A 14,597-nucleotide genomic window follows, 5' to 3' on the forward strand; every position below is an offset into this window, starting at 1 on the left:
ATCCCTCTCAGAGACTTTACTCGTTTATTAAAGAAACAAACCCAGAACTCATTTGGACACATTTCAACAGCGTATCAACACATAAAGATTATTTCAGTCCTCACAGATTATTTCCCTAATACCACAGCCTATCCCCCAAACATGGAGAGGTCAGATATGTTCCAACTTCTAGGCTAGATTTCGTACTCAACACCAATCCCAGCAGAATTATCCTTGGAAAAAAGTAGCTCCCTGAAATTTGCACCTGCAATTTCCACTGTATCATTTGGAGAGCCAACCCACAGCGAGAACACCGAAAGATTTAAAAACTAAAAGCATAATTCTTCCAGCTGCATGACGACCCTTGTGCTCCAGCACATTCAAATTACCCAGCAGTAGCACCCAACCACTGCTGTGTTTTCTGCACAAAAGCCCTGAATTACAGCCCCCCTTCTACGTTTCATATGCTCAACAGAGACTTGCTGGTTTCTGCTGTGAAAGATGACATTCCCATTAAATAAATCAATCATTTTTGGAGTCTTATTTACTACTACCAGGCCAGTTCCCTGCTCTGCTGTTTAAGAACACTTGCAGCAAGCAGCTCTGGCAGAGATGAACGCAAACCTCTGTTTTCCAAGGTCCAAAAATTGACCCCAAGGAGAATCCCAAGTCCAAGCCATCCTGTCGGAGCAGGATTAGGATAGACAAGGGAGCTCTGTTATACCAGACATGAGTAACACCAAAGCTGAGATCAAAATAACTTAAAAAAAAAAAACCACTAAAGACAAAATATCAAATCTGAAACAGCAAGGGAAGGTGGCAGAAAACCTGTACTTTCAGGCTACAGAATTAACAGCATTATTAGATAAACACTTGGGAAAATGATGTTTTCTATACCCTTGATAGTTACTGCTGACCATTACAACGTACTTTTCTGGATGGGGGTTGACGAAGTTATGCTAAAACAATGTCACACAGAATATTTTGTCAGCTTTGTGATACTATTGCCATTTTAATGATGCTTGTGCATTGTTAGGGTTCTTTGGAAAAACTGTAGAAAGTGCTTCTACACCCCTGGGCCTACCAAAATATTAATTTTAGCCATACTGGAATTAATTGATGGTAGTGGACAGGTAATTCCCCTAAACAGCTCTAGCACAACTGATCTTTTCTCTCGCACGCATGAAAATATGTTATAAACACTAGTTTAAGCTTCCAGTACAAATGGTTAACGAAAGTTAATGATTAATACAATGTTAAATAGTGAACTTTTTATAAATCAAGACAAACTACACAAACATTTTCAAGGAATATAAAGCAAGCTGCTTGCTGTTAAATAAGCTTTCTTCATAGATATTCTGTCATTGTAAATTGAGGGTTGACTTTTCACTTTACGATCCTCTCAAACACTAACAAAATGTGAACTCAAGTACCATGCTCTATATACATTTTTAAAAGGGGAAATCAAGTCAGCTGTTAGTTTCTCAGTATCTTAACACAACCAAGGATAACTTTCTGCCAGTGTACACATTTGAACATTAGAGTCCTTTAGGATCTGCTCCAACTTTCTGCGTAATCAAACCACAGAACACCACTAAGCAATCTCCTCTTCTAGCCCACAAGCTCCCGTCTAAAGTCTCCCAGTGAAAGCCGAAATTTTTCTTAGGGCTCCTAAATTACAGAAACTACCACCTTAACCCAGCAAGCTGATCCCCGAGGGTTATTTACCCCAAGTAAAATGTCTTGTCATTTTGTCCAACTTGGCTTGTCACAGGATCTCCCAAGTCAAAGAAGCTTCTAGTGGCTTTTTGCACGAACAGTGTTAAAACTAATCCTCCTTGGGCAAGAAGATAACGACAGCTCTTCTAACTCAGAGGTCCACCTACACAGAAATCCTGGCTCCAGCAACAGACAATAGTAGACGCCTAAGTAGCAGTATAAGGGCAGACAAGCATAAGGCAATCCTTTCCCTATACATCCTGCCAGCTTTGGGCCTTCCTGAATCACAGGTTGCAGCCACGTGTAATCCTTTGGATGGTTACATTAGGTGGTCCGCGCTTCTTCAGTCAGAAATAATTAATTTTTCTTGTAGCTCTCTGAGCCCTTTCCAGTTTGTCAACATCCTTTTTTTAAAGTACCTGACCCGGATGAGCATCCCCTTTTCACAGCACCTGACCCCGACGAGCTATCCCTTTGGCTTTCTAAGGCTGCACACAGAGCAAACGTTACTTTCTCCAGTTCAACCCACCAGTCCTCCATTTACCTGCCCAAGAACCTCTTGCTCTTCTAGCTGCCGCATCACATGTCAAGTTTGTATCTGGTCAAATACGATCAGTGACTCAAATATTCTTCCAGGCAACTAGTTAGGAAAAAAAAAAAAAATCCCGTTCTCTAGCCTTTAATGTGTAGAGTACATCCAGAGGGCCTAGATAGGTTTAATCCAGCTGTAATAGAACCCTGCTGGGAAAGCAGAGCTCACTAAAGTTACCCATCCAATTCACAAAATCCACCGTTTCTACACAAATCTACAGAAATCTAAGCCCATCATCCCCCGTAGAAACAAATTTCCTTGCAGAAGTTCAAGAACCCAATTGTTGATCAAAATACAGACTAATTTTGGAGCAGAGAGAAATCCCTGCAGTACCCAGGAAATTCCAAGAGATTTCCCATTTCCAGTTAACTGAGATCCAAGAGCCATTTTTAAATCTCTTTAATATGAACTAAACTGATTTTAAAAAGAACTGTCAGCTAAGGCTCTTGGAAAAAAAGTTAAGCTATTGTGGCATTAAAGTTACAGTCTCTATCATGATTTAATAAGTAGTTAAAAGACAGGAAACCAAAAGAGTTTCCCTGTCAGAGGAAGGTTATCAGTGAGACCTGCCAAGAATTTGTTCTGCAACCTGTGCTGTTCAATATATTCACATAAGATCTATGAAGAGGAATATGTCTAGAAGTGGCAAATTTTATTATTAAAACAATTATTAATCACAATCAAATTCAGAAAAGACTGCAAAAAGTAAGAGAACTCATATGCTCCTAAGTAACTACACAATATCTTCGATCCTGCATGTGGGTTGGGGCAATCCCAAGCACAAATACAGGCTGAGTGGAGAATGGATTGAGAGCAGCCCTGACGAGAAGGACTTGGGGGTGTTGGTTGACAAGAAGCTCAACATGACCCAGCAATGTGCGCCTGCAGCCCAAAAAGCCAACCGTATCCTGGGCTGCATCAAAAGAAGCGTGACCAGCAGGTCAAGGGAGGTGATTCTGCCCCTCTACTCTGCTCTCGTGAGACCCCACCTGGAGACATAAGAAGGACATAGACCTGTTGGAGTGAGTCCAGAGGAGGACCATGAAGTTGGTCAGAGGGCTGGAGCACCTCTCCTATGAGGACAGGCTGAGAGAGTTGGGGTGGTTCAACCTGGAGAAGAGAAGGCTCTGGGGAGACCTTACAGCAGCCTTCCACTACCTGAAGGGGCCTACAAGAAAGCTGGAGAGGGACTTTGTACACGGGCATGTAGTGATAGGACAAGGGGTAATGGCTTTAAACTGGAAGAGGGCAGATTTAGATTAGATATAAGGAAGAAATTCTTCACTATGAGGGTGGTGGGGTGCTGGAACAGGTTGCCCAGTGAAGTTGTGGATGCCCCATCCCTTGATGTGCTTAAGGTCAGGTTGGACGGGGCTTTGAGCAACCTGGTCTAGTGGAAGATGTCCCTGCCCATGGCAGGGAGGGTAGAATCCTCCCTGCCATGATGATGATCTGTAAGGTCCCTTCCAACCCAAACCATTCTATGATTTTATGATTCTATGTCAATAAATACCAAAACAAACATAAAATATTCTAATTATATAAACACAACAGGATCCAAATTAGCTGTTACCACTCAGGAAAACTTTGTAAACATGGTAGGTCAGTTCAGTGTTTAGTATCAAGCAAAAAGGCAAATACAGCCTTCAGAGTGATTAGGAAAGAAAACGCACATCACCATTATGTTGAATGCTGCAGGCAGCTCCGATTCCCACATCTGAAAAAGGAGACAGAATGACAAAAAGGACGACAAAGATGATCAAAAGCATGGAGCAGCTTCCATATAAGGAGAGACTGAGCACAGTAGGACTTTGGATGGACAAAGAAACAATCAGGGGGAAGATATGGAAAATTTAAGAGATCTGAAACATGATATAGTGTCAAGACGAAAAACATGGAATAATCAACTACCATGTCTTACAACGCAGAAACAAGAGAGCACCCACTGAAGTTACAGACAACTTTTCTAAGCCAGTTCAAGGATATTGTCACTGGATGTAGAATATTTTAAATAACATTTAAAGTGCCTAATTAAATTGTAGAGCTCACTGCTGTAGGATGTCATGGAGACTAGAAACATAAACAAGTTAGAAGAGGGATTATATAAATTAATGGAGAATAGATGTAGTCAAGATCAGATGATTAGATACAACTCCTGGCCAAGGAGGGCCCTAAACTGATGATGGTCATAAGCTGGGAGTCAAATAAGGGGGAGGAGAGAAAGAAAAAAAAAACAAAACAAACCCACCACATTATACATGCCCTGTTTCTTACAACCCTCATTAAGCATCTGCTTCTGGATCTTGTCAAAGACAGGATACTGAGCTACACAGAGCTTTGCAATTTGCCCCAGGATGACAATTATATTTAAACTTCTTATTTTATGGTACATTTATAGATTTTATTTATTTTTAAATATTAAGAATGTAACTTTAGCTGTGCCTAATCGCATACTTAGGAAGCCGGAAACCTAACCTCATTGACTATTTCTAAAGGCATCATCTATCATATTAACATTTAGATACCATCTAACAGAATTCTGACAATGCAGCACGAAAGTTAATGCACAGCACAGCAGCGAAGCAAGCAAGCATCCCCCTCAGCAGACTGGGAAACCGAAGCAAAAGCCAGAGCCACGGTGCACAGAAGTGGCCAGAATTGAGCTTAACGCAGCAACAGTCCCTCTTCCAGGAACAGCTCTTCCCTGTCTGCTAAACGTTTGATGGAAACTTCTCACTCAGATGCCGACTGAACAAAACAGATAAGTGTTTGCCATACATACGGCTAAACATTGGGTAGCATTCAACAGAACTGCTATTGCTAAAAGTAGGTCAGGACTGTCTGTTCTAACCAGGGAAAAAAGAAAGCTAAAGCACACCAGACTATTTGGCCAGGTATTACAGAAAACCTTCATCTGGGATTTCATCACTACTTCAAACAGACATGACTCATATTTTACCGGCCTCCACCTCAAACAAGGCACGCCTTCCCAACCGCACTGCCCTCCCTATCATTAGGGGCACCTCTCCCCAGCCTCAGCCAGGATCCTCCTGTTCTCAGCTTTAGCTCCACAGGCTACGAAAGCCAGAGTCCTGCTCTGCACTAGCTGCCTTAGCTGTTCTCTGTTGATTTCTATAAAGCAGAAATGCCCAGCCGTTTTGTCCAGAAACAGCCAGGACACCACACGATCTTCTCAATGTAATCGCTTCTGCCTTAGAGTCTATTTATTTTGGCAGGGTGCCCTCCAGAAGGGAGGGAGGACACCTCCTGCAACCAGCACATGCTTCCCAGAGGACGGCACCATGACCCCTAACCAAGCTCTCACGTCCCAGAGGCAAAGGCCACACTCCCAAGGCAAGTCCTTTTGCATTTAGCCTGGCCTTGGAGTAACCCAGCAAGAGAGGAAAGGAGCTTCAAATGTCCTGTGAAACTCCTGTGAAAGGAAGCCAGTCCTACACTTGCACCCCAAGAGGAAACCAAGGTCTCCATGACAGCATCAGCCCTGCAGGATTGCACAGCGGAAGGGAGAACAGAGAGACCTACCACAAGAGGAGTTCATGCTAGCAGTGTTACAGACCACAAGCAGACACGCAAGGACCACATCCTGAGCTCCACCATCCAGTTGTCAAGATGCAAATCAGAACCATTAAACACTGGAGCCTGCCTTGAATAAATCCTTTTGCTCTGCAGACACTGAGCAGTGCAAGGTGCTCTGGCCTGTTCAAGAACAGCATTTCCTCGACACCCCAGAAGTCTTCAATTTTAGTACCACAACAGCTCTATAAAGAATTGATATGTCCTGGGTGGACAGGAAGGAATTCTGCTCCTTGGAGTTTTCCTTCATTTAAAATAACATTCACTTCTCTGCCCTCCTCAGTAATCTTCTGGAGAACCATACAGCCTGACAGCAGTTTGACAGTCTTCCCCTATCGCTCCAACAGTGTCAGCAGTTCTGGCTACAGCCATGAATACAGGCAGTAACATGCAAATAAATTTAATGCAATGCAGCCACATGAGTAGCATCTATCCCCTCCCATCCAGAAGAGACAGCAAAATCAACAGAGTTCCACATCACTACCACAATTTGCTTGTGGTTTGCCTTCAAACCAAGCTGGGCTATATTCCATCTTGTATTACTCAACTCATTTTAAAGCATTATCAGAAATGAAGCTTTGATCAATTAATCTTCCATAAATTAGTGCCTAAGCCTGGAAGGCTATTAGGAGTCAGCTACAAACTATTAGGCTCAATATTCTGGTAGTTAGGTCACACAGGTCTGCTAGATAATGATCCAAGTTGAGGTAGCCAGACATTTTCTTCCACCTCTGCAAGCCAATACCAAGACTTTCATAAGGCCAAGAACAGATAGCAACACACCATGTTGTTCAAAAGCCTGAGCCAAGTTGCTCATAACGTGTAAAACACAGTAGCTCCCACTGCAGAAGACTGAACAGGCTGGGCACAGGCTCGAGAGCCAGGATCAACTTCGCACCAGTCTCAACAGCCCTGAGCAATGACCCTCCCACACAGGCTGAGATATTTGATATCCAGTGCTTCCAAACGTAGTCCAACGTAGAATGGTGGCACAGGAACCATCCATGAAGGGCTCTCAAGGTGCACGTGGTCGAGGAGCCACAGACTGGCAGCAGCGATGCAGCATACTCTTCCACCCTACCATCACAGCCCTCCCTCCCAGACATTGTCCACACTTGGAAGTTCTTCTTTCAAGGAGAAAATTCAGAGCACCAGACTGCATACGGATAGGGGTGGGAGGACTACTACTGTGCATGGGCCATTGGGCAATGTTCTTCATTTGTGCCACTGTGGGTCCACAATCTGGAAGAGTGAAAATGAGCAATGTGAAGATTAAGTGGCAAAGGAAGCAGAAGCTAGGACACTGAAAGATTTGGTTCTTGGAGAAATAAACCATCTGGAGCAAGAGTTCTCCGGTCACTTTGTTAACAGGCAGACATCTAGTCACACCTTAACCAGAACAAGGAATTTTATTACAAGACAAAATTCACCATAAGAAATTTTAACATCATCAAGTGGCTTTGCAACATGAGGTTCTGTTCTTATCTGTACACTCAGATTGAGGAGATCCTAACTTTTTCTGGCAAAATATTTGAGCTCCTGGTCCTGTTCAGGACTGAGAAAGCTTCTTTGGTGCTGTCCTAAAGGCACCAAGGTTCAGAACCAGCTGCCTGTTCATAGCAGCCATGAATTTTAAAGGGTTTTCGGTTGAGACTGTTCTTCATCTGGTTTGCTACCCTCCCACCTTCACAGTCTGACAGCCACTGGCTGGGCAGGACCAACTGGCTCTTCCCTTTGCCTTTCAGGGAAGCCCAGACCTTCACCCTAGGGCCACAGAGATGCACTAACAGGTCTGCTGCATAAACTGCAGTGCTAGTCTGAAATGCAAACTGCTATGAGCAGGAATTTCAGCCAGTATAACTGGCTGACTGTTGGCATTTCAAGAGAATGCTACCTTGCCAGGGTCACCCCTGGGCAAAAGTGCCCAGGAGACAGGAAAACCAGATTTACAGTAGTTTGTTAGGAATAGCACCGAGAGTTTTACATCTGAGTGGCTGCTCTTCTGCTGGAAGTAACAGATAGACAGAGCAGAGATGCTGGTAAGGGGAACAAGGAAAAAGTAGGCACATCTGTGCTGAAAGGATAAACCATAGCCTGTGGTCAGCACAGTTCTGTTTGCAGACTGTCCCAGTTCCAGGCACTCTTCCTCTGTCATTTAAGCTTCCTCTATATACTCCAAACAGCAGGGACTGTGCCTTCCTCTGGGAAACTGTTCAACTCTGCCACAACATAGGTAACAAATTAAAACCCCACAAAAATGTGACTCAGACAGCACTCTTCAGACACATACGTGGACCAAACTGAACAATCGGCCACCTAATGTCAACCCAGGAGGCCACAGTGGGGCTGACAAGTTTAGCATCATAAAAATGTTTTAAATTAAACCTTCTCAGGGCTTAGTGGGAAATACACTAGTTGAAATCATGGACCAGCTAGGAATAGAAAAGATCACACAGGCTAAAGACTGGTTCAAACTAAATCTAATCTGGACAGACTATCTGGAGAATGGCAGACAGGTCCAGCAATCACAGGAACAGGTTGAGAGAGAATCATTGCTGGAACAAAACCACTGATGAAAACAATAATTGAGAAACTGAGAGTGAAACAGGAAGGATGCTCTCTAAATGGTGTAACAACTGAGCCCATTGCCACTCTGCAAAGATTACACTTCTGGTTTGGGATAGAGACTTCTTCCTGCATCAAACTAAATAGGTGCAACACGTCAAGATGATAGGGGAACAATCAACCAGAAGGGAACTTAAGCCTACTCCACCTAGTCCCAGTCTTCCCCAACATGACCCTTGTCCTCATCCTGTATGTGCTCCACCTGGCTTCTTGTCTCAGCCCCAGGCCTGTCTGCACTCCTCATAGCAGTAGTCTGAGCACACAACTTCTCAGCCAGTCCTCGGGGTGACTTTCACTACAGAATATGAGATGCAGACAAGTCAGTTTCTGTATTCTTGCAAAGGGGCCATAGTTTCCCAAAATACATCAACTCAGTTGTTTTCAGTCATAAGAGCATGCCTCCAAGAATATACGTCATCTTAGTTCTGCTACCGGTCAGCTTCCCATAGCTGCTCCCCAAGGACCAGAGCAGCAAAGTTAGTCAACAAAAGGTAAAAAAAAGGACACTACCTAAGAGCAGAGACCATGTCCCTAGGGACAAAAAGACAGCCCAACGTTGTTCTCTTCCTTCTGAAAGAGAAAGGAAAAGTTCAAAGGAACAACTAGAGCTGTTCTGTACTGTGCCCTCTGCAGATTTGGGTAAGCATCTAAAACCAAGCGCAAGACCAGACTTTCAAGGGTGAAGCATCTAGAAGCGAGTCCTATTTGAGTTATTTTTAAATGTTTAGACAGGACCTAAAATAAGCTGGTGTTTTGAGTACTTCTGAAGAGTATGAACCTCACGTAGGCCATGACATTTTTAGTTTGAAAGTGCTTTGGAACAGAGATAGTACTGTTTATACATCTGCTTATCACCCATTTTAGCTCAAATTCAGTTACAGTCCATTACCAGACAAGAAACACTCTTTTAAAGGGGGGAAAATTCACACAAATAAAATTTAGGCTATCAGCAGTAAGACAGTCTCTGTAACTCAGTAAAACACATACCATCTCAAAGCAGCAGGAACAGTATATGCCACAGAGAAAGAGAGAAAGTCAGCTTCTCTGCTTAGAATATTTGTCTTCACACCACCCTTCCTAGCTGCCTAGTTTCCAGAAATACAGTCTCCACCTCTCTTCAAACTCAAGTCAACAGTCTGCAGACTCCAACAGCCCGCAGGCAATGCCTTTAGCAAGCAAGAGGTGCATGCAGTACGTCACAAGCAGCACAGAGCCAACCTAGAACACAAGCTGTGCCAGTCTCTGCTTTTACAAGTTTTATTTGTATCCCCCCTCCCACTCCGTGCTGACAAACCAGCTTGCAGTTGTCTGGCTCTGGTGATGGCCTGAAACATAAGTACGAAGTAAGCACGTAGTAGCACTTTACCTCCCTGAATACTCTCCCAGGCTTCAACAATGTGCAGCTCAGGGATTTCTTGGGATAGAAGTGGTTTCTATGCATTTAGTAACCTTCAATAGCTCCTTCTTCTATGGAGCTGCCCTATGTCCTCAAATACACACAGATGTTTGGCATTCACAACATCCTGTGGCAAGAAGCTTCCCAGGTTAACTGCACACATCAAGGACTAAGTCATTATTTGTTTTTAAGCTTACTACATGCTGGCTCCGTTCAATACCTATTCATACTTGTAATGGAAGAGGCAAAAAAAGGTTGCTCTCCCTCTAACCTTTCCATGCCATTCAGGATTTGAAGATAACTATCACTCATCGCTTTTCAGGTGGAAGAGTCCCAGTTTATTCAGTTGCTCTTTGTATGGAAGGTAATCCTCTCCTCTGGTCTCTGTTGCTGCTGTTCCATTTCTAATAACTGAAGATACCTTTCTTAAGATGCAATGGTTTTCCTACAGCTGTAGAAAACTCAACTTCCATAAGATCTGGAGAAACTAGCATGATGGTTATTAAATACAGCAGGGATTCCCAGCTGCTATAGTGAATTGCTACTCAGGCAGATCTCTTAAAATATTCAGCCTAACTTCCTAAACTGAGTTTGCTCAAAAGCAACTTTACTTTCAAGCCACAGCACCCAGCTACACTTTCTTCCTCCAGAATAGGATGTATTTTTCAAAAACTTTCTCTCCCTGTTAGTACTTTGAAAATACGAGTTACCTTATACTTGATTTAGCCTGCCCCGATGAAGGATATACACCTTATGACACAGGCTGTGTGTCAGAGCTTTATTCTGTCATATGTTCTTTATGAACATTTCAATCCATCAATTTTTTCCTCAAGCATGGGCACAGTATTTAGTGATTTCCTGATGCTACATAAAACAACAATATCCTTACCTGACCTTGATCTCCTGCAGAGTCATATAAGAATATTTGGGTTTGGACACTGTTTTTATCACGACTCCCTCAAAATCCTGAGTGATTTCTTCCACAACTGCAGCGATCCTAATTGCTTCCTACATTCCTGATTATCAGATATAGACTTTGCTATTTATACACGCTTAGCTCACTAAGCAACCTAAACTTCCCTGTCAGGCTGAAATATCTGGCTTTTCTCTCTCCTTTGCCAGTTTGACTATTAAGAGTCAAACAAGCATTTTTTTTTTAAAGGTGCAGAGATGTAGAAGTGTAATTGGAATTAAAGAAAAAGAAGTGAGTCCATTAAAACCCAAGAGAGTTCAAGAGAGAGCAGATAGATTACCTAGAGTTACAATACTCAGACTAACAGCATTTAAAAAAATATAAATCTACCTCACAGTTTAGGGCTTTGAACCATTCTCTAAGGGCTAGAAGGAACACCTCACCCCACAAACGGCCCATAACTGGTCCTGATCAAAGGGGGAACCCTCCCCTCAAGGTTCGGTGCTTTTAGAGGCAAAATGTGGAAACAGATTTGGAATTTTATTCTTTACCTCACTGTCTATATGTGTAGGTCTGCATTATTTTTCCACTGAGACAAGCTCAGATATTACCAAAACAAGAATCTAGTTTTTAAAAGGTTAAATAATTAAACAAATGAAGCATCCATACCTAGTGAAGAAGAGCTCAGGATGCAGTGGGAGACATCTCAAACAGAATTGCAAGACCACAAGATGGAAGACCAGAGAGCCATTTAGACTAGTCTTTCATTGAAATGCCACATTTGGAACTGGAGCTGGAGTTTGAGGTAGCTATGCAGAGGCTTTACATCACATATGAAGGAAGTACGTAGCCCCAGGTCTAGAAATACCCAAACTCCCCACTATTCTGACCACTGCAGAGAGCACACTATACAGAACTGCTTGCCAGGCACAGGAAGCAATGAGAAAGAAACGTCTACAGCCAAAACACATCATCACAGTTTGGAAAAACCTGCCCTCCACCCCCTGAAGGTGAGGGTTTCTCCTGAAGAATCCTTGCCTTGCACACATCTTTATCTTCACTCTAAAAAAGAAAATCAGGCAGAAAATCAGCCCCTATGCTGCTTAAAAAGGAGGGGAGAGAAGAGGAGGGAACAAGTAACACTCTCCTAGGTAACATCAAATTGCTACTCCAGCTGCACAAGAATGAAGTAGAGCGCAACTCAGATAATAACCGTAACTCACACTTCAGAAGTCAGTTTGTTCAGCCATGATCTTTCATACTTCACAGTACTAAAAAGCATGTCCTCTAGTGCACTTCTGCTGGAGCACTTTTTCAATAGGATCTGGACAGAATCAGCTTGATATCTCAAAGAATACAACACACAGACCTCTGTCCTCCTTATGGTCTTTTATTTTTTACGTACCCTGAAAGCATGGATCCAGAAGAGACTGGCCTGAATTCAAATCATCTCAAGTACTTACTCATTCCCTATTTCAAACAGCTTTGATTTAGTGGTTTTACTTGAACCACCCAGAGCAATGCAAAGCTGAGGAAACCAGACTCGCCAATCTTTGTACATGCATTATATGTACTCAGGATTTATTATTGGAGGCTCCAGATTGAAACACGTTTTCCAAAAACTTGCTCTTTACCATCCAAGAGTTCAGTCCAGGTCTACTACCAAACTGAAACCACACGGGCTGCACACACAGAGAAGTCTGGGCTAGGGGCTGCTGTCTGGCTTTGTTCATTGTTTTTATTTCTGCCGAGCCCTCCTGCTGCTACAGCTGCAAGTCCAACAAGCAGACATCCTTCTGATGAAGGGTTCCTGTACTCCCAGTGCTCTAACGCGATACTATCGCTCCAGTGCAAGAGTCAGTGACTCATCTAAACCGGCACCTAGTATCCCGGTGCCAGGGTTTCACTCGCCAACCAGAAGTTCATGCAGATCTGCAGATCTCCAGCAGCTCATTCAGCCCAGGATCCCTGCTGTACCACCCTACATTTGATATTCAAATTCCACACATTCACTTACAGAGTGCTTCACCAGGCAAACTGAAACAGGAGTGGCAGCTATCCTGTTTAACAGGAAGCAGCCTGAAAGAACTCAGTTTCAGGGAGATATTTCTTCAAGGGTCTACAGCTGTCCCCACCTCAGAGCTCAGCCAGCACAAAGCAGCTCATCACACTCCATGGTGATTGACAGCCAGATATGAACATCACCCCTGCTCCAGGAGACCATCTTCAGATTTGGCAACGCTCACTGGCCCATTTCCGGCCATAGATCACCGTCAGAAAGTAGCTTTTTTGGTTTGTTTGTTTTCATCTGTAGGTTAAACTCATTCCCTTGTACAGAAAATTCAAAGTTTAAAAGTTATTTTTGACATTGCAACAGAGATGGAAGTGCAGCACCAGAGGTGCCGAGGAGACTCTTGCAAAAGGTGTACCGTGGCCTGACTTAGGCACCACTGCAACCCACAGATCCCAACCAGTCCCTCAAGAAAGGGGTGTACAGCTGGGGAGCAGGACCAAGACAAAGACAAAAATGACAAGTGAATAGACAGGCAACCTTTGGAGTAAATACATCTGCTTACAGAACAACTCTACAGATCAAAGCTTCTGTTGTAGAGATGCCCTTGGTCTTTCATAGGACTTCCCTACATAAAGGGAATGTTCCCTTTGCAAAGGGAACAAGTGCATATTCTCACATACAGCCACTCACTCTTTCCAGTAGACCACGTGCCTGGTGAAGCCACTCGTCCAACTAATCACAGGCAGTACAGTTCGTCAGGCGGGTTCGTTATGCAGCAGCATCAAGAGGCTGCCCAGCATTACACTGGCCACACAAACCGAAATGATGAGGAACACTGAGGAGCCCAGCGGGCTGCAGCAGTCCGTGGGCGTCCCAGTGCTGACTCCCGGCGCATTTTGCTTACCATCTGGACTCCTGGGAACGTTGAGACACCTTCATTTCTCAAGCTGGAAAAAACAACATAACATGAAATGCAAAGACTATTTTTCCAATAAATTAAATCTCTGTTGCACTTGACTCCCGCTGTGGTTCCCTTCCCCCTGAGAAGGCAAGGTCTGGCCAGCTGCACAAAGTCCAGGCAGCCCTGGGAAAACAATGGGATCTTTTTCTTGCCAGAGCGAGCCTTCCCGTTCACCCTTCTAACCATGGCACGGTGGACACCCCCAGTGTGTCTGCAGGGGAGAGGAGTCTGTTGGCATAGCAACAGTACACCCTAACTCTCTGCTAATGAACAGGGATAAAATGTTTTGTTCTCATTAGGAAAAATACAGACACATTCCTGATTGGTGAGTAATGTCTCTGCCTCTGGGAGATTAGCTCAGAGCTGCGCAGCCTGAAACAGCCTCAATTCAGCCCACTGCAGTGCTTCCCTTGAACAGCCACTCTCCAAGGACCGCACGTCTCTCAAGGGCAAGCCTACAGAGCCTTCTGTAGCAATTTGCCTGCAGGCCTGAGACAGCTCAAGGCAAGAATAATGAGAAGAGGCTTGACAGGAGCAAACCAGAACAGGCACAATGGGAACACACCCCCTGTCCCTGCAGGAGCACCGCAGAAAAGCCAGCTCTCACTGGTGCATTCGCTGCACCTGGGTCCCAAGCTACCGCTGCAGCAGGCAAGAGTTTCTCTTTGTGCATCCACCACAGGTCTGCCTCACGCAGGGCTCGGATCAGATCAGGGCTCCGGCTCCAGCCACATTTCCCATTGCTGGACAAGTAAATGGACAGAGGAGAGAGCTGCAGTATAGTCAAAAGGAGAGCTCAGCGAC

At 44.0% G+C, this 14,597-nt stretch overlaps 1 protein-coding gene across 5 annotated transcripts in view; it reads right to left on the reverse strand.

Moving 5' to 3' along the window:
- PLXNB1 (plexin B1) overlaps nt 1-14,597 on the reverse strand; it is an 84,903-nt gene that overhangs the window by 47,880 nt on the left and 22,426 nt on the right. For 4 of the 5 annotated variants that reach the window (XM_075513646.1, XM_075513649.1, XM_075513650.1 and 1 more), the window contains exon 2: nt 13,737-13,779. Coding sequence is in view for 1 of the 5 variants with exons in the window: in XM_075513651.1 (XP_075369766.1) it covers nt 13,737-13,739 (3 nt within the window). In the remaining 4 variants the exon portion in view is untranslated. Of the gene's footprint in view, nt 1-13,736; nt 13,780-13,976; nt 13,997-14,597 lie in introns of those variants that run through there. The other variant, XM_075513647.1, reaches the window with a different exon arrangement.

This window comes from Mycteria americana, chromosome 11 (assembly GCF_035582795.1).
Source record: "Mycteria americana isolate JAX WOST 10 ecotype Jacksonville Zoo and Gardens chromosome 11, USCA_MyAme_1.0, whole genome shotgun sequence".
Taxonomy (NCBI): domain Eukaryota; kingdom Metazoa; phylum Chordata; class Aves; order Ciconiiformes; family Ciconiidae; genus Mycteria; species Mycteria americana.